Genomic DNA, 18,439 nt, shown 5'->3' with positions numbered 1-18,439 from the left:
CATAGCATCCCCAGCTGAGAAAACCCCATTTAACTTCACCTTCTGGCGAGGCTGGTTCGGAGCAGAAACCACCACCGTGTTGCAAATTGCCAGTGCAATAAAGAAGTCCATGATGTACAAAGTCTCCAGGGGTGCGCTCTGCGCGGCACCATCCAGGCGGGTGAACAGCTGAGGGGTAATCTGGCCAAATTTGTCTAAAAGTCTGGTATCTGGTACCACGTCTGTTTCCTGAAGAGACAATATGAGAAAGTATGCCGTGAACATCAAAGGCTTCTATAATAGGAGTTTAAGTGAAGCATGCGATGGTAAACTAAATTTTCATTTTTCCCGTATTTATTTATTTCTGTGTGTGTGTGTGTGCGCGCGTGCATGCGTGCGCACGTGTGTGTGTGTGTGTGTGTGTGTGAATGTGTATGTGTATGTGTGAATGTGTGTGTGTGAATGTGTGTGTGAATGTGTGTGTGTGAATGTGTATGTATGTGTGAATGCATATGTGTGTGTGTATGTGTGAATGTGTGTGTGAATGTGTGTGTGTGAATGTGTGTGTGTGAATGTGTGTGTGTGAATGTGTGTGTGAATGTGTGTGTGAATGTGTGTGTGTGTAAATGTGTGTGAATGTATATGTGTGTGAATGTGTGTGTGTGTGTGTGTGCGCGTGCGCGTGTGTGTGCTCTTGCGTGTTCTAAAGCACACGTGGAGATCAGAAACCAGTGTAAGGTGGTTGGTTTTCTCCTTCCACCCTGTGGGCTCAGAGATCGAATCTAGACAGCCAGGCTTGGCAGCAAGCACCTTATCCCACTGAACCATCTCACCAGCCCAATAAGTGTAATTTGTGAAGTTTACTGCATATGGTATCTTGAGAAACGAAACAATAAAATGAAGCACATGTAAATCTATATTTAGATGTTAGAAATGGAGAATATTTTGACTATTCAGTTAAATAGGACATAGAAACAATTATTTCAAAAGTGAAATTTAATTCCTATCAGAGTATTGAACAAATTATTTTTTTTGCTCAAGTCATTCATTCATATTATAAAAACAACTTTCTATAAGAAAAAAAACATAAACAGGCTAGGAGACTAGTGGACATTTCACAGCCAGGATACTTATGCCAGTTTTCTCACTAGCAAATACGTTTGGCGACTGTGCCGTCCTCTCCTTGTAAGGATGTTCTCTAAGAAGTTCTGTCACCAGAGTGGGGTGCGGGAACCCCGTTTCATCTGGCAGAGTGCATCTCAGACTCAGTCGAGAGTACTAAAACATGTCATCCTACAAACCTTGTCTTCACACTGCACCATTTAGTCTGCTTAGACAGTACTACCTAGAATCACAGCCCTGAAGAAGCACCACTGTGTTACAGGGAGTCTGGGATGCTGATTAGCAAAGCACACTGCGGCAGAGAGGCCCGGAGAAGCACCTGACAGAAGAAAGTGCCACAAGGTCATGTGATACTGTACTCACATGACCATGTCGGGGATCCTGTTCATTCTCAACTCAGCTGGATTTAGAATCACCTAAGGAAATGGGTGTGTCTGAGAGGGGGTGTCCAGGAAGGCTTAATTAAAGAGGAAAGACAAATTATAAATGCCGGTGGCACATCCCATTTGACCTGTTCCTAGACAGAATAAAGGACGAGGACCAGCCGAGCATCGGCTCTGCCTCCTGGCTGAGTGCAATGTGGCTGGGTGCAATGTGGCTGGCTGCCTCAGGGCCTTGCCAGGCCCTCCTTGTCATGTGGGCCTGTATTCTCTCAAACTCAACGTTGCTCTTGTCATGAATTTTATTTTAAAAGCAAGGAAAAAACTGGGGTATCATGTCTAGTGTCTCAGCTCTGGCATTTGGTGAGAGTGATCACGGGTTCGATGAGAGAAGTACAGTGCTGGCAATTACACGTTCTACCCTCAGGTCTCGGCTCGACTCTGCTGACAGCCAACCCTGGAATGAGGGCTTCCTTGGCCTGCCTATCTTTCTTCTTTCTTTCCTTTCAAGTGACACACACTCTCCTTTCAGATTACCAGGGCCGTGACAGGTTTAAAATTCACATGCTATGAGCTGTCACAACGTAGTCTTAAATTCTATCTAAATTCAGCAAGTAGAGGACTACAGAGCTGAAATCCTGTTCTGTGAGCGCAACAACAGAAGCAATACTAAAGCTAGGGAAAGTCCTGCATGTGTATTTAGTCACGTAAGAGATACTCCTGTCAACAGGACTCTGCAGACAAGAACTGTCAAAGTAAAGCTGGGTCTTTCTAGATAGTTGGCCCCACAGAAGACACACCGAAACCACCATAAAGGAATATAAACAGAAGAGCCCACAGGAAGATGTAGGGAGGCATCCACACCAAAAGGAAGCTCCAGAAACAAATACTCCACTGAGATTGACAAAATAACTCAATCCCTCATGACTGAGAGAGCTCTTGAGTTGAGGAGAGAGTGCAAAATGGCCGTGTACGGTTTTCATCTAAATGACTATGTCTGTGTAATTATTTTCCCAAGACCAGAGAGATCCATCTTTGTCCTGGCCTTGGTATATGAGAGATCATTTGTTCCCTTGCTGTGCTAGACAAACGTTGCCATCTTGCATGAAACCATGTCTGAAGTAGCTGTCTTTAAACAGTGCCCTCTGCAGAGGTTAGAAGTCCCTTTAAGGCAAGGACCACATTCTAGCGATCTTTAAATCCCTAACCCAGTACTTGGCACATAAGGAGCCCAAGTTTATTGCACACTACTACCAAACACTCGCTGGCCTTATATTCTATACAGGAAGAGTAGAGAAACTAACAAGACAGAGTCATTGCCCTTGGAAAATAAACACGTGCTCCCACTGGCTCTCAACGAGGCATTCTACTTCAGGCCTTTTTACCTTCTGTTATTTTTCTCTCTATTAGATCCAAGTTAAATACGAAAAAGCTGGCCCCCTTTACTCTCCCTGCTGTTTGCTGAAGCTTTTGTATGGCTTCACACCGATGACTTTTCCTGTATTTGAACTTCCATGTACACATGACACTGGGGTAGAGGGCAAGTGGAAACAAACAAACTATGGAAAGGTCAGGTCTGGTGATCAGATTCGATCAACGACCTTCCAAAATACTGTTCTGAAAATGAATGTGGCAGGCGCTGTGCTACATGTTAGGATTCAAAGGTTAAAAAAAAAATCTTTGCTCTCAAGGTTGTCATGGTACAGTGTCAGGTACAGAAATAAAGCCAATGTTATGCAGACAAACGGACAATGGAAAAGCACTCACTCAGAAAACCTGGAGGTTGACAACAAAGAATCAGAGAACTCTTCAGTACAGCCCTCCCTTTGTGTTGCATCAGATTTGATAGAGGGAAGGAGGTCTTGGATGGAGGAGATGGCTTCCAGAAGTAACTGTTCCCACAGAAGAGTGAGGCCTAGTCAGAAAACGGAGGAGGGGCAAGCCAGCACTGGGCTACCAGGAACTAGATGTGAGTTAGCACTTGTTTTCTTTCAAATGTGCAGAAAATGTACTAGTGCAGTGGATGACTAGTAAAGACAGAGAACAGAGTATATATATATATTCTGGCATATGGTTAAAATGACTATAGAAAATAAAAGCTGTGTGTGGTGAGGGAAAAATTAAACCTAGGCCTTTCAAAACAGATTGCTAAATAAGAGGTTGTTCTGTTAGGGGTGTCGCCTCCTGAGTGCCACGGAACTGAGTTGGCGGTGGCCACGCCATTACTTACAGCTGCACATTTCAGGGCAGGTTTGCAAATCTCCTAGAGATGCCCTGAAGGCTTTCTCAAGTCAAAAGACATGGACACCTGGGGTCTGCTTATGCAATGCATCTGCCGTGAAAATGAGGCAATGACCATGCCATAGCAATGGTTCTGGTAGCTGCTCTTTTCTTATTGTGGTGTCTGCCTGAGTTATTACTGACCTCACAGTGGGAAATCTCCATCTTGGTTAAGTGTAGGTGTTAATGAAATATGAAAGGCTGAGAAGGCAGTGAACCTTTCTGAGAGGAAATTTTAAATTCAGTGGAAGTATTGATTTCTAACTTGTTTACACAATCGTCTTTTCTGTTTCCCATGTTCTCCATGACCTACTACTTCTGCAGGAATACGGGTTTGTTCACAGGGGATGACTAAGAGTTGTCACTATGACACAAACCACTTGTTGAGCTCTGGAATAAAAATCCCGGAAAGTGCCCTTTGTGGAGTTAGACATGAGGAAGGAGAGCTAGTTTTCGTGGAATGCAGAGAAAGATTAGAAGGTAATAAAAAGACACCAAAAGACCTATTAGTTAGACAAACATACACGTCTCCAAGACAATTCTGGTTGCCTTGGTGGTTCTTAGAGTTAGCTGTTACCGTTATGTCAAGATAGCCTTCTCCAGGCTCGGATATAATCAGTTCTAAGCAGAAATATTTTATTTTTCAGAAATAATACCCAACTTCTCAACAGTAAATTATCTCAAATCTCAATTTTGTATTTTTTTTTTAACTTACGTGTCACCATCGTATTGAACTATAACAACATCACCCATTTTACTAAGAAAAGCAGTGGGTTTTTTTGGTTATTACAGCAGGCAGTCACTCTGTCCAGGGCGTGGTGATGACGTCACACTTACAATGGGACTACTGAATGCAGCCTGTCTGGAATGAAGCACTTCTCCAGATCCTTCTCCATTTCCTACAGCAGAGGTGCTCCCGGAGAGCTGAGCCGAGGGCTTTCCCGGAAGCCTACTGTGAGCTGTCCTGCAGCTCTGGGTTCTGGGTCTCGCCACGCTGCCGAGGGAGCCGCGGAGAGTATCTGTGCATTCCTCCTCTTCAGAGACAGCATCCTGATAGGATTCAAGCCTCTTGGCTGCAGGAGAAAATTCACCATCTGAGTATTGCAGGCTGGACACGGTAGCTCCTAAGCTATGCACACCACCTCCTTTCTGCCCCGGCCTCCACATTCTCCCCATGAGAATCCACAGTCAATAAACTTACCCCATCCTATTAAGGAGAAAGGACACGGTGGATTAGGAAGCACCTTCCTTTTCCACCTCTAGGTCTAGTTTTGTCTGCATCTCTGTCCACTCTCTTAGTCAGCTACCCTATGGTGAGGCACAACTCAGCCTTCCTTGTTTTAAATGCCAAGCCCCCCACTTGTGATCCGGATCCTGTCCTCTGGGTCCTCAAGCAGTTCCTCTTCGCATCTGAATTTCAGTACACCAGTCACCCCTCAACCAATTTCAGGGCTTCCTCTCCTAACTCTCCACTGACCTCTTTTCAAGGTCACCTACATGTTCCATCTTTGCACAGCAGAGTGACTGTGTGTGTGTGTGTGTGTGTGTGTGTGTGTGTGTGTGTGTGTGTGTGTGTGTGTGTGTGTATGAGAGAGAGAGAGATCTGAACCTTTAGTAATAGTCAACTCCTCTGGAAATACCCTTTAGGGCTTCTGGTATCATTCTTACCTGTTTTCTCATCTACATTAATGGTATTCACTGTTCAGTTTTCCTGTCTTTCATACATGTTTATTTATTTGTGTGTGTGTGTGTGTGTGTGTGTGTGTGTGTATTCACACATATGAGGGTGTGTAGAGATACAGATACATATGTATGTATATGCATGTGATGGTCAGAGAACCTTGGGTGTTACTTCTCAGGATTCATTGTTTTGTTTTGTTTAGTTTTGTGTTTTGAGACAGGGACCCCTACTGGTTTAGAATTCACTGTGGAAGGTAGAATGCCTGACCAGCAAGCTCCAGGATCTGCCTGTTGTCTCCACCTCCTCAGTGGTGGGATGTGGGTTCTGGTTTAAACTGAGGTCCTCATGCTTGCAAAGCAAGGGTTTTTACAGACTACGCTGTATGTATGTATGTATGTATGTATGTATGTATGTATGTATGTATGTATGCATGTATGTATGTATGTATGTACTATGTGATTGTCTTTTTGTTACATTAGGTATTGAGTTTAGAGCCTCAAGCACCTAGTCAAGCACTCTGACACTACGTTATACCCCGTCTCCAGTTACCTTCCTCCCATCCCTCAGTTATTTGCAAGCTTCTGGGCTGCCTGCCCATCTTCATCTACACGCCTCTCCCTGGTGTTCTCACACAGTCTGATCTTTGAAACAAAATGTCTCTGTGCTCAGCCTACAAACCTGAGTACTGGTTTTATGTCAGCTGACACAAGCCGGAGTCACAAGAGAGGAGAAAATGCCTCCATAGGATCTGGCTGTAGGCAAGCCTGGAAGGCATTTTCTTTTTTCTTTTTCCATCTTTATTAAGTTGGGTATTTCTTATTTACAATTCAAATGTTATTCCCTTTCCCGGTTTAGAGCTTGACAGGAGAGGGCCCAGCCCATTGTGGGTGGTGCCATTCCTAGGCTGGTGGTCTTGGGTTCTATAAGAAAGCAGGCTGAGCAAGACAGTAAGCAGCATCCTCCATGACCTCTGTACCAGCTCCTACTTCCAGGTCACTGCATGGATGGAGTTCCTGTCCCAAATTCTTTAATGATGAACTGTGATGTGGATGTGTGAGCAGATTAAACCCTTTCCTCCCTTTGGTCATCATGTTTCGTCACAGCGACAGTAACCCTAACAACGGGAACAACCTGCATCTTTAACTCTGACCTCCTCTTGGAATCGATACTCATCCATGCACCTCTCCACAGACTCTTGCCATTGTCTGGCCATAGGCTCTTGTATAAGACAGACATGGCTCACACTTTGACCTCCCTCAGGTCTCTTCTCTTTGATCAGTGAAGATTCCTCAGGTAGGGCCCCATTAATTTGCCACTGATCCTATTCTTGCCATTACCACACAATTTTTATTTTATACCATCCTGTAAAACATACAGTTTAAATGCCCAGAGACACTCGTGTTTCATTAATATGTTCTCCGAGTCCAGTGTAGGTTATCATAGGTTACTCAAGAAATACTTGAGGAATAAATGAGTAAATAAATAACAGTAACCTTAGATTCCGCCTGGTTACAGTTGGGCTATTTCTGATTCCTCTTCAACCTTTTCTCTGGGCTTCCTCATCTTTTTATTGCCTAAGTGGTTAGCAAAAACCTAGACTCTGGACCGGTCCTTCACTGCCTTCTCACATCCAGACACTCATCAGCACATGTCCGTTACCCATCAAATACGTGCCCTGAGTGTCCAGATCCATTTCCATTATCTCAGTCAAGTTGCCAACATCTTTAAGTGAACTAATTCAGGGCCTCAAAACTAGTCTCTTTCCTCATCTGAAATCTGTTCATCAAATGGCAGCCGAGAGTGCCCTTCCTTAAAGCTAAATCGGATAAGATCACTTCATGATTGCCTCAGGATCCCCTCAGAATAAACTCAGGCTCTTCTTCCTAGCTTAAATAGCTCCGTATAGTCTGAAACTCCCTCTTTCTTCTACATCAGTGGTTCACAACCTGTGGGTCACAAGCCCCAAAAGATCACTGGAAAACACAGATGTTTACATTACAAGTCATAATAATAGCAAAATTACAGTTATAGCAGAACAATGTAAATAATTTTATGGTCAGGGTCACCACAACATGAAGAACTATATTTAAGAGTCACAGCATTGGAAGGTTGAGAGCCACTGCTCAATATCCTTCGTGTCATTCAGATTCGGTGGCCTTATTTACTTTCTTTCAAAGTGTGAAAGCTCACAACATCATGAGGGCCTGAAGAGTAGTTGGTCCTTTGGCCTGGAAGTCCTTCGTCATTCAGATCTAGACTCTAATGTCCATTTGAAAAGGTCATGCTTAGCCACACAGTCCAAACTAATCATCCAATCTTCCTATGTCACACCATTTTATTCTAACTCTTTGTCGTGTCCTGATCACTACTTATCTATTTATTTATCTGTGATGACTTTCTCCAATAGAATTCCTGTGAGAGTAGCTGTGTGTGTGTGTGTGTGTGTGTGTGTGTGTGTGTTCTTACCTATTATTAAAATATTCCTCAGAGGAAAATGAGAACATGCTTGTTGGGTCGGTGGTTGTGTCTATTTAACCGAAGACCTACTGAATAAGATATATTTGGAGCAAATTGCTTCATAAAGTGTAAAAAAGTTTACATTTTATTCATTGTAATAACTTTGCCATGTTTTTAAGGGAATGAAAAGCCTACGAAGCAATATGCTAGCTTATTTTTTCTTTGTGTCTTTCTGTTATTTGTTTGATAAGACAGTCTCATGAAACCCAAGATATTCAGCCTGCAGCCAAGGGTAGCCTTGAACTCTTGCTCCTCCTACCTCCACTTCCAAAGTGCTAAGATTATAGGCATGATTTAAGTGGCTTTCAATAAACATTCATTCTCTCTGAAGACCTCTAATTCTGATGACCTCAAGTCTTATACTTTTAATTTTTTTCCAAATGATACAATTTCATATCTTGGGCTTTCTCTGCATTGATATAGATGGTCATGCCATATTTTTTGTCTTAATTCTCTTTATATACTGTATTAAATGCAGAAACATCCTAGCATCCCTGAAATGCAACCCTCTAATGTAGCTATCAGACTACTCATTAGGCATTTACAGTTTTCCTGGACTGAATGATACCATACACCAGACCTTTGCTTTATTGAATCGTTATGGCATTCCTCCGAGCGGGAACTATTTTATAACTAAAGAAATAAACTTTATTAATTTGTCATCTTACAAAAACAAACTAGATTTAGTCTTAAGGCCAGATTTATTGGACGTAAGAGTCATGATTCTGTGACTTAATGCTGGAGTGTTTCTAAATATAGCCACATGCACAAGTATGGCCAATTACATGTCAATCTCCCCTGTTATATTTCTATGAGCCCAATTTTTTTTATTTTATATAAGTATTTGGCAAACAAATAATGGATGAATAGGTATGTAAACAAAATATCTCTAGAATTAAGGGAAGGCTGTGGGTAAGGACTTACAGCTATTACAGGTTTTTACTTTCATCCAAAGTCATATATTTATTGTACACACACACACACACACACACACACACACACACACACACACACACACACACACTTTCATCTTCAAAAAACTTTCATCTGGCAAGAACTATTGTTTCTCTTTGCACCTGAGGAAACTAACAGAGACTGAATATTCTAATTTTTATAAACAGCGGACTAGAGAGAGAGCTGGGATTTAAATTTAGTCTTCCTGCTTCTAAAGCCCATACTCATACCTCTACATCATAGGTCCTTAACTCGACACAGTTCTAAGAGGTTCAATAATTGTTTGTTGCTTTGTTGTAGCATGGGTGGAACTGTAACTTTTGGCAATGGCTACCGGCATTCAGTAGGTAGACATCAGGTATGCTTGTCAACATCTTTCTTGACTGAACATCTCAACAAAGAATGACCCAATCCAATGAGGGAATACTGCTACGGTTGATAAAATCTTTGAATAGCTCAAGAAATTTATTGGTAATGAAATGTCATTTCTAAGACAACTAAAATGCCTCAAAACCCATATAAATGAGTTCATGAAATTTCTCTGAGCCATCACTGAGGGAATTAGGATCACACAGTTGTGTAGATTATTATGGCATCAAGTAGCTCAGATATCACTGTAGGACAAGCTTGCTCAATAAGTGGAACTTCAAGATGAAAATGAAATGGAATGACTCAACCTTTACTCACATCGTGGAAAGTTCTACCAACATATAGGTCAAGAGAATTACAGTGTGATTCAGAAAACAGAGTGACTCAGACTAAACTTCAAGGCCCAGAGAAAACTGTATCAAAGATGTCTGTGAAAAGCCAAGGTTGATATCACATTGCAAACAAACAGGGATGATAAAAGCCTTTAATTCTCCTAGAGGAGCTTCTGTTTTAATTCTGTGAAAGTCTTGGAAAGGGCAAGGAAACACAGTCTGTTGTTGTTCTCTGTATCTAAAGGTAGGTCGTGAGTTAAACAAATTATCTTTCCTATTTCCTTTCCTCCTTTAATCTCTAAAGTGTTCTTTTGTCACTTTCTTCTCAGATATTCTGAAACTCTTTCATGGCCTACGACTTGCATTGGTTTCAAATCTGAAAGACGTAGTTCTGAGACAAAGGGAAAATTAGCTTACTGTAATTTACAGTGTGCTCTCCATAGGGCTGACACCAGGACAAACATGGAGCTTCCTTCTGCACATCATCCACACAGCTTCCTTCAAACCATCCACAACACCCTTGGCATCCCACGTTCCACCTACTTGTAAACAGCACACTCAGCCCACCTTCCTCCAATCATACCATCCAGACACCCAAACCTCTGCTCTGAACTAATTCCCCATATACTTCATGCAGTCCAAGAATGCCTGATGTCCTGTCTTTAAAATACCAAATTGCATCAGTGCAAGACGCATATCCAAAACTATCTGGCTGCCTGACAGTCAAACCAAATTTGGAACAAGTATTTCCATGTGTGTACATGTATGCGTGTGTACATATTCATGTGCGTGTGTATATATGAATATGCATGTGTGTGCACATGCACGTGTGCGTTCACTAGTGGAAGCCAGATGAAGCTGCTTTAATTTTTGAGACAGTGTGTCCCACTGAATCTGATTGGTTTGGATAGCTTGGTTAGCCAATGAACTCCACGGGTCCAGGGAAGCCATCTTTGTGCCCTAGCAGTGACTTAACAGATGAATGACGTCACATGGGGTTTTTTTAATGGGTGCTGGGGATTTGAACTTGGGTCCCCATGCAGGCATTTTACCAAATGGGTCATCCCCCAACCCTAGGAATATCAGCGTTAATATTACAACTAACATGCTATTTTTATAATTAAACATGGGTCTCACAGTGGATCACGAGCTACTTAAATGGCAGGCCTGGTTCTTCTTTACAAAACAATAGTTGAAAGCAGCAATAGTAGCTACTCATATATGAGGACTCTCTCTGTGCCCTGCTCTGTGCATCTCTGCACAGACTGTCTCAGTGGAGTGGATACCACAATGGCCGTTTCCTCTCTCTGATGCTCAGAGAATTATGTGCCTTGCTGAAGCACACAGACTTTGCAGATGGCGGGAGATGAGACTCAGGCTTAAGAGGCTCTACTGCATAGGGCTTCTTCTTAGTGCTCCCCAATACCTCCAAGGATCAACAGACTTACAAGCTGTGCATTATAAAGGCACTTGCCAGACCATCCTAGAACAGTGCCTGTCAGAACTGATAAGTTCACCCAAAGAGAAGTTCCGAGAAACTGTCAAGGGTACAGGAGCCTGTGTGACGGTGCTTATGGGCATTCCAGGTGTCACCCGGAGACAGCCAGAGACATAAGAGAAAACAAAGGGTACTCTTAGAACATGAGTTCAAGTAATGATGATGTATTGATACGTCATCAATTCATCAATTACCAAAGGTATGTCATGACACATTCACAGGAGAAATGGCATGAGGACACACTGAACCCTCTATGACGTCACTGCAACTGTTCTGCAATCTATAACTACCCTAATGTGAAAAGTTTATTTCTTAAATGACATCTTTCTTTGCTTTTCTTTTTTTAAGGATTTACTTATTTTATGTACTCGAGTACACTGTCGCTGTCTTCAGACACACCAGAAGACAGCATCAGATCCCATTACAGATGGTTGTGAGCCACCATGTGGTTGCTGGGAATTGAACTCGGGACCTCTGGAAGAGCAGTCAGTGCTCTTAACCACTGAGCCATCTCTCCAGCTAAATAACATTTTTCAATAGTCTCTCTCTGTCTCTCTGCCCCTCTCTGTCTCTGTCTCTGTCTCTGTTTCTCTCTCTCTCTCTCTTTTAAAATGAGTGGCATATTTACTTTCATTTTATTTCCTTTTTTTTTAAAGTGGCTTTTTGGACAGCCATGGTGGCACACACCTTTAGTCCCAGCACTTGGTAGGCAGAAGCTGGTGATTCCTGTAAGCCTGGTCTACAGAGTGACATCCAGGATGGTCAGCCAGGGCTGTTACACAGAAAAAACAAAATCCTGTCTCAAAAAAGTGGCTTTTACATTTTGATATGCATGCTAATCATGTCAGGATTCTGTTAGATGAGATTTTAATCACAGCTCCATAATTTCCAATACAGCCCAGGTGCTCTGGTGACGCTGATGATGCCAGGACATGGGTTACACTTCCAAGTTGGCAGGTTTTAAACACATAATAGTATTGCCAAGTGCGCTTAAATCATTTGTATGTGTGAGGAGGTTACTGTCATGCAGCAGTAGTCTTTCTAGAATTCTTTCCAAGGTAGAAAATCCTGAAACACTGGCCATAGAAACCCAGATACTGTTAATAGCTTTTATTTCAGTGCAAATATTATGTCTCAAACTACATTCTGGGAAGAATCTAGCTTTATCCCAAACCCATTGATCCCCCACAGCTCCGTGTATACAGCTGTGAGGAAGACAGTGTTAACCAAAACAGACTGAGCATCGCAGTACTCACCACCTGGTACCCTTCATCATCCAGTGATGTAGTGTGAAGTAGTAGGTCCCTCAGCGTCCACTGACCTCTAGAGCACTGGTCCTCAACTTCCTAATGCTGCACCCCTTTAATACACTTCCTCATGTTGTGGTGACTCCCAAGTACGATATTATTTTTGTTGCTACCTCATAACTAATTTCGCTACTGTTATGGATCAAAGTGTAAACATCTGTGTTTTCTGATTGTCTTAGGTGCTCCCTATGAAAGGGGTTGTCAATCACAGGCTGAATACCACTATCCTAAAGGAACAATAATATAACACAAAGCCCACTGGGCTGAGTTAATGATTCAATACTGCAACCTGAAAAGCATATCAGGGAGGTAAGCAGTTGGGAGAAAGTTACAGGTGGTTTGGGTAGGGACCCCTCACTCACCATTTTCTTCATGGCAGTAGTCAAACCCTGCTACACTGCACCTCCGAAACACCATTTTATTCTCGGTGAGAGTTCCTGTCTTATCGGAAAAGAGGTACTGAATCTGCCCAAGGTCCTCAGTGATGTTCAGAGCTCGGCACTGAATGGTAGAGTCCATCTTCTCATTGTAGAACTCTACATCACTCTGGATGAAATAGATCTGTCCCAGCTTCACGATTTCAATGGACACGTAGAGAGAAATGGGAATCAAGACCTAATCAAGGGGCAAACAGTTTTCAAAGGGTAAAGCCAGGGCGATCAGGTGAGCACAGCTAGATAATAAGTTAAGGTCAACATTCTCTGCTAAGCGTGGCAGGGATTACCTGTAACAAGATGATCATGGTCCAGAACACATAGAATGCTGTCAGCACCGGGGATAGGACGCGTCCATCCGGCTCAGGGATGTTAAAAAAGAGCATGTTTTCATACCTGCTCAGCCATATTCCATGACCTTTAAAAAGCACACAGACGCCAAAAGGATGCTACAGGGAGCAGAGCATGCACATAGAGAACCACACCCCTTAAGGATGCTACAGGGAGAGCATGTAAATAGAGAACCACGCCCCTCAAGGATGCTACAGGGAGAGCATGCAAATAGAGAACCACGCCCCTCGAGAAAAAAACACATGAGTGTTTACTTTGAACACTAATTGTTTGTTCTTTAAAACAAGCTCAAAATCATAGGAATACTCAGTCTCTTGTCCTTGATATTCTCTCTCTCTCTCTCTCTCTCTCTCTCTCTCTCTCTCTCTCTCTCTCTCTCTCTCTCCCCCTCTCCCTCTGTCTGTCTGTCTGTCTCTTCTCAGGTCTCTTTGGCTTCATGAACACTGTTGTAAAGGACAAGACAAGAAAACATTCAGGAAAAATTAACAAACTAAAACTCTCTTACGAAAACCAAACCTGGATGTTATTTTGGGAAAAATAGTAGAAAATAAAACTGACAAGGTATTAGGTGATTGAACTTTACCCACCCAGTGCTCCCGTTAAGCACATGACAATCAGAAGCAGGACACACCAGAGGACGTCCGTGTTTGCTCTCCTCTCTAACTTACTGCGCTTATACCGCGGCCCACTGTTGTTCAGCATCGCTTTGGTCTCGTGACCTGCAGAGAAAGCGCCGAGTCTGAGGACGTACGACGCACACGCAGGCAGCGAGCATCCCTGCTGCTAACCCATCCCATCAAACGCGGTCGCAGAACGTTTTGCCAGTTTGATCTGTCCATGCGGTTCGCTTGGGGGAACCAGGATTCTGGGAGGTTAAGTTCACCGAGACACAGTTTACCTTCTGTAGATTCCATTCTGAGGAAACGAGGAATGCTAACACATAGGAGGCACCGAGGAGATCTCAGTAAAGGGAGGAGCAGAACGAACCTGCATAGACCACAATGCCCACAACAGCCTCTGTGTTTCTGATCGTGCACCCTCGGAGCAATAAGTTCTCTTTGCTGAGGCCCACACGTTCTTTGTTGGCGTGTTCCCTGGAAGAAAGGCAGCATGTAGATTTTTAAATGGCAAAAGTGGGGAGGTAAGGTGAGAGTCTGGAATATTCTATACCCTATATGGTGAGTGTGACGGCTCACGGGGAAGGCTTCACGTCTCTGGCCCATTTGCTTCTGCTGTTGTAATTACCTGCTGTGCAGAGGGGAAAGCTGCAACAAGTTGCAAATTCCCGTTCTTTCTAGAAGTTACTGTTTGTCGCATTCCATTACTGCAAGAACTCAAAAGCACTCTAAACGAAGAGCCCGCCTTGACAGAACACACTGTATTCAGAGAACTTAGTTGATGGAGGAGACGGTCTTGATTTAGAAAAGTAGGATTTTTGATTTGGCTGAAATTAAAAACCCTGCTGGGCACTGACAACTGGTGTTGGCTCTGCACATTGAATCAAAGACCGATGGGAAACTGCGTAATCAGAGGTGAAGGCCGACACCACCCGTCTGAGAACAGGACAGGGGGCATCACAGGCCTCCTGATTTACAGGAAAGGGGGGCAGGCCCCCAGATTCTTATCAGGGAATGACAACCTGAAGTCTGTGGCAGAATTCTGAGGCTCCGTGACGCTCCGGAATCACAAGCAATGTTTTGTGTGTATGTAGGTAGGATATATGTGTACATTTTGCTATTTTTAGAGACAGAATCTGATTCATTCAACGGATTCTGCCTAAGGACAGCTGGCAAAGAGGAGCCAGAGAAACAAGGTAAACCTCACCAGAAGGAGGCAGGGGGCTAAGTAGACGCGGCCTGGCTCACTCAAAGAATGAAGAGAAGGGGAGGGCTGGGCTCTGCACAAAGAAAAGGCAATCCATCCTCTCCATCTGGAATTGGGGAAAGGACCTTATTTCTTGGGACAGGATAATTAGAAATTGATTAGCTAAATGCAATGTCAAACTTATTGTGTGGCCCTGTTTTGATGAAGACAATTATCATAAAATATTTTTTTCCCATCGGGTAGAAAAATGTGAACCAATTCCTGGTCCTAGATGAGATCAAGGAATGGTTTTGCTTCTTCTCCAGTGTGATGATGGCTGTGTGTTTTTTATTCTGTCCTCATCTGCTCTGAGTATATGATGATGAAGTTATGTGTCACGGGGCAGGGGAGGAAGTGGGAGAGAAGGCTCAGCGTTAGCACCACTGTGAGATGGCACGGCTGTGGGGAGAACCTGAGTGTTCCTCACACTTTTCCTTCCACTTTTACACACTTGGAAACCTGGGTAAGAACCCGTTTCAAAATTACCGAAGCAGTTACTTGACTAAACTATGACAAGAGCACAGGGTAAAATCAGTGAAAGAGTTACAAAAACCAGCAAGAATGACCTTTCACACAGTGGGAAAAGGTCATCTCAATTTTGTCATTAAATTTTGATGGCTTTCTAAGCAATAATCACTAATCTGTAAGCAGCTGTTGTTTCTTACTTGAGTGAAATTCATCAATAAATCTACCACCCTGACTCTCGGAATCTGCAAAGAAAATAAAGTAAAAACCCACAGAAGTTTGCTTTTGAGAAGAAAAAGGAAGCAAATGGGAATGGATCCTGGACTGCCCACAATGAGAACATTTAAAGATAGCTATTGTCATTCCTCAATGTTTTATAGTCATGAATAATAATTTTTACAATCATAAAAAGGAATGGCTTCGTTCATTAATCTCTATTTGTATAAAATTTTCAAGAAATAAAAAAACAAACTATTAAAATTTCAAAAAGGCAAAAGAAAAAGGGAAGGAAAAGGGAAGAGGTCGGGCATTTTACTCCCAGTCTTACTGACTTTATTCTAGCTGAATTTATTCTAAACTTCTGTGTAGAGAGATGTCACTTCAAGAGGCATCCCTGACCTTAGTCTAACTTCATTCATGTTACTTCGTTGGTTTGGCTAAGAGTCTGAGCTTATTCTTCAGCTCAAGCTGACCACACACTCACTATCAAACCTAGCTTGGCTTTGAACCTGTGGCAATCCTCTAGTCACAGCCTCCAAAGCCATGGGTTTACAATGCTGGCTTTATAGATGAGAAATCGAAGACAAAGAATTCAGAGTTACAAGTGTCATATGTAGGTAAGCACCAGCCAGTTCTCACTGTAGCATTCACTGCAGAATCCTTACAGCGGTGAGTTAAAACCTAAAACCACCATTCCTCAAGTCATTCAGCTAGGATCAGTCTTCCTCCCTAGAAGCCTCGTTTTCATCCTTAGTTCACGAGAAACATTAGTGTTTCCTTGAATCTCCTGGCATGCTTTAAATGACCAGGTAACGGAATCAGGACAATTTTAGTCTTTAAAAATGGGAAATTAGGTGGGAAAATTTCTCTTCCTAAGTTTTTTTTCCCTTGTAAAAATAAAGTTAATGAGCATAAGTTGGCAGAGTCATAAAATATCTAAGTATCAGAAGTCAAGTTTGGGATTACAAAACACCCCACACTATAGGCACCCTGCGGAGAGGTGGGGATGGTGTCCTAAGTGTAGACTAAATGCTACTATGGCTTCCCACACTCTAAGGTAAGCTCCCAAGTCGGTGACTAACCCTTTCCAACCAGAATTGCATTCCTGCTACTCTGATTCCCATAAAAGAAACAGACTATCCTATTATGCCTGCACAAATCCCTCCTTCCAAACTTTCCCATCTTCTGAGCCTACCATGGAGCCTGGCGATCCTGTCTGTCATCCAAGGTGAGACGGAAGAACAAATTCAAGGCAAGCCTGGGTTGCTTAGTAAAGTCAAGGCTGGTCTATGCTATACTGTCCTGTAATATATTCTTATACCACAGGAAGCAGTGATTCTAGGAACGCCTTACGAGGGTTTTATTGTTTAGATTATTTTATGATACAAGCAGATGACCGTTTATTAAATTCTAAGGTATACCAAATTACAGGGGGCCAAACATGCAGCCTCTAGTGAGTTGTACTGGGTACGAATCCAGAAAATCATTACTGAACTACGAACTCTTTCTTTCAGACCCACAAAACCAAGTTCCGCGTCACTCACAGGAAGCCTCGGAATCTGCTGAGGTCATTATTTGGACTTTCACATTCTATCCTACTGGAAAACTTCTCAGGATCAACTTCAGAGTCCTAAAAATATTTTTAAAAAAATCACAGAAGAAAAAAATTTAAGATGGCATCTTGGTATTTAAACACTGCATCATTTTGACCAATTCTTAATACATTCAGTAATTAAAGCACAGACACACACACACACACACACACACACACACACACACACACACATACACACGCATTGCCTCAGAGCTCAGAGTGTATGCTGTGACTGCCTTAGGATGAAGAGGGACCCGTAACAGGGGCCGGAAGGACCTTAGAGTGTGATACAGATTCCACAGAATCAGAAGGAGCATTTTGTTTGTTTGTTTTGTTTTTTCATATTAATCACATGATGCAAGTTTCAATTTGATATGCTCGCAGGATTCTGCATCAGTTTCCACTCATGGAGCAAACATTAGTGTCATAAGCCATGGAACTATTTTGTTGTGGTTGCCTATAACCTACGTTCAGAGCATGTGGAAAAACCTTCGAAAACGTAAGTATTCAATCTCATACAAAGTTCATGAATACAATACCCAAGTAAGCAGGACATCACCATCTCTCAAAACTCTCTCGCGGAGCACACAGATACTCTTATAATTCTGTTATGAAACCAATGGTGATTGTAGGCAAAATGTCTTTAAAAACATTGTCTGGGGCTGGAGAGATGGCTCGGTGGTTAGGAGCACTGGCTGTTCTTCCAAAGGCCAAAGTTCAATTCCCAGCACCCATGTGGCAGCTCCCAGCTTCTGGAACTCTAGATCCAGGAGATCCAACACCCACACATAGGCACACATGCAGGCAAGACACCAACGCACATAAAAACACCAAAACACTGTCTGTAGGACGTGGCTTCCTTAAAAACAAAACACCAGCTGGGACATGGGTGGCTCATGCACATGATTTCAGCACCTAGTAAGCTTGTTATGAGTTTAGAGCCAGCCAGTGCTATTGTGTGGTGAAGTTCAGGCTGGCCTGGGTTACAGAAAACCTTGTCTGGGAAGTGTGACGAGCAACAGAGAAAACAAGTTTGGTTATGGCTATTTGAGTAATATTTTTATATTACTGTAGCAAATCCAGAAAACATGAAC

The 18,439-nt window shown here is 42.7% G+C and overlaps 1 protein-coding gene across 1 annotated transcript in view; it reads right to left on the bottom strand.

Annotated features, from left to right (window-relative positions):
* Atp10d (ATPase phospholipid transporting 10D (putative)) overlaps nucleotides 1–18,439 on the bottom strand; it is a 62,183-nt gene that overhangs the window by 34,147 nt on the left and 9,597 nt on the right. Inside the window, exons 4-10 of the mRNA XM_032916654.1 lie at nucleotides 17,296–17,381; nucleotides 14,192–14,298; nucleotides 13,792–13,923; nucleotides 13,144–13,271; nucleotides 12,782–13,034; nucleotides 4,599–4,834; nucleotides 40–228 (exon numbers count right to left, since the gene is read on the bottom strand). Of these exons, the coding sequence (XP_032772545.1) occupies nucleotides 40–228; nucleotides 4,599–4,834; nucleotides 12,782–13,034; nucleotides 13,144–13,271; nucleotides 13,792–13,923; nucleotides 14,192–14,298; nucleotides 17,296–17,381 (1,131 nt within the window). The remainder of the gene's footprint in view (nucleotides 1–39; nucleotides 229–4,598; nucleotides 4,835–12,781; nucleotides 13,035–13,143; nucleotides 13,272–13,791; nucleotides 13,924–14,191; nucleotides 14,299–17,295; nucleotides 17,382–18,439) is intronic.

This window comes from Rattus rattus, chromosome 11 (assembly GCF_011064425.1).
Source record: "Rattus rattus isolate New Zealand chromosome 11, Rrattus_CSIRO_v1, whole genome shotgun sequence".
Lineage (NCBI taxonomy): Eukaryota > Metazoa > Chordata > Mammalia > Rodentia > Muridae > Rattus > Rattus rattus.
The sequence above is the reverse complement of the archived record's forward strand: the minus strand, read 5'-3'. Positions and strand labels throughout refer to the sequence as shown.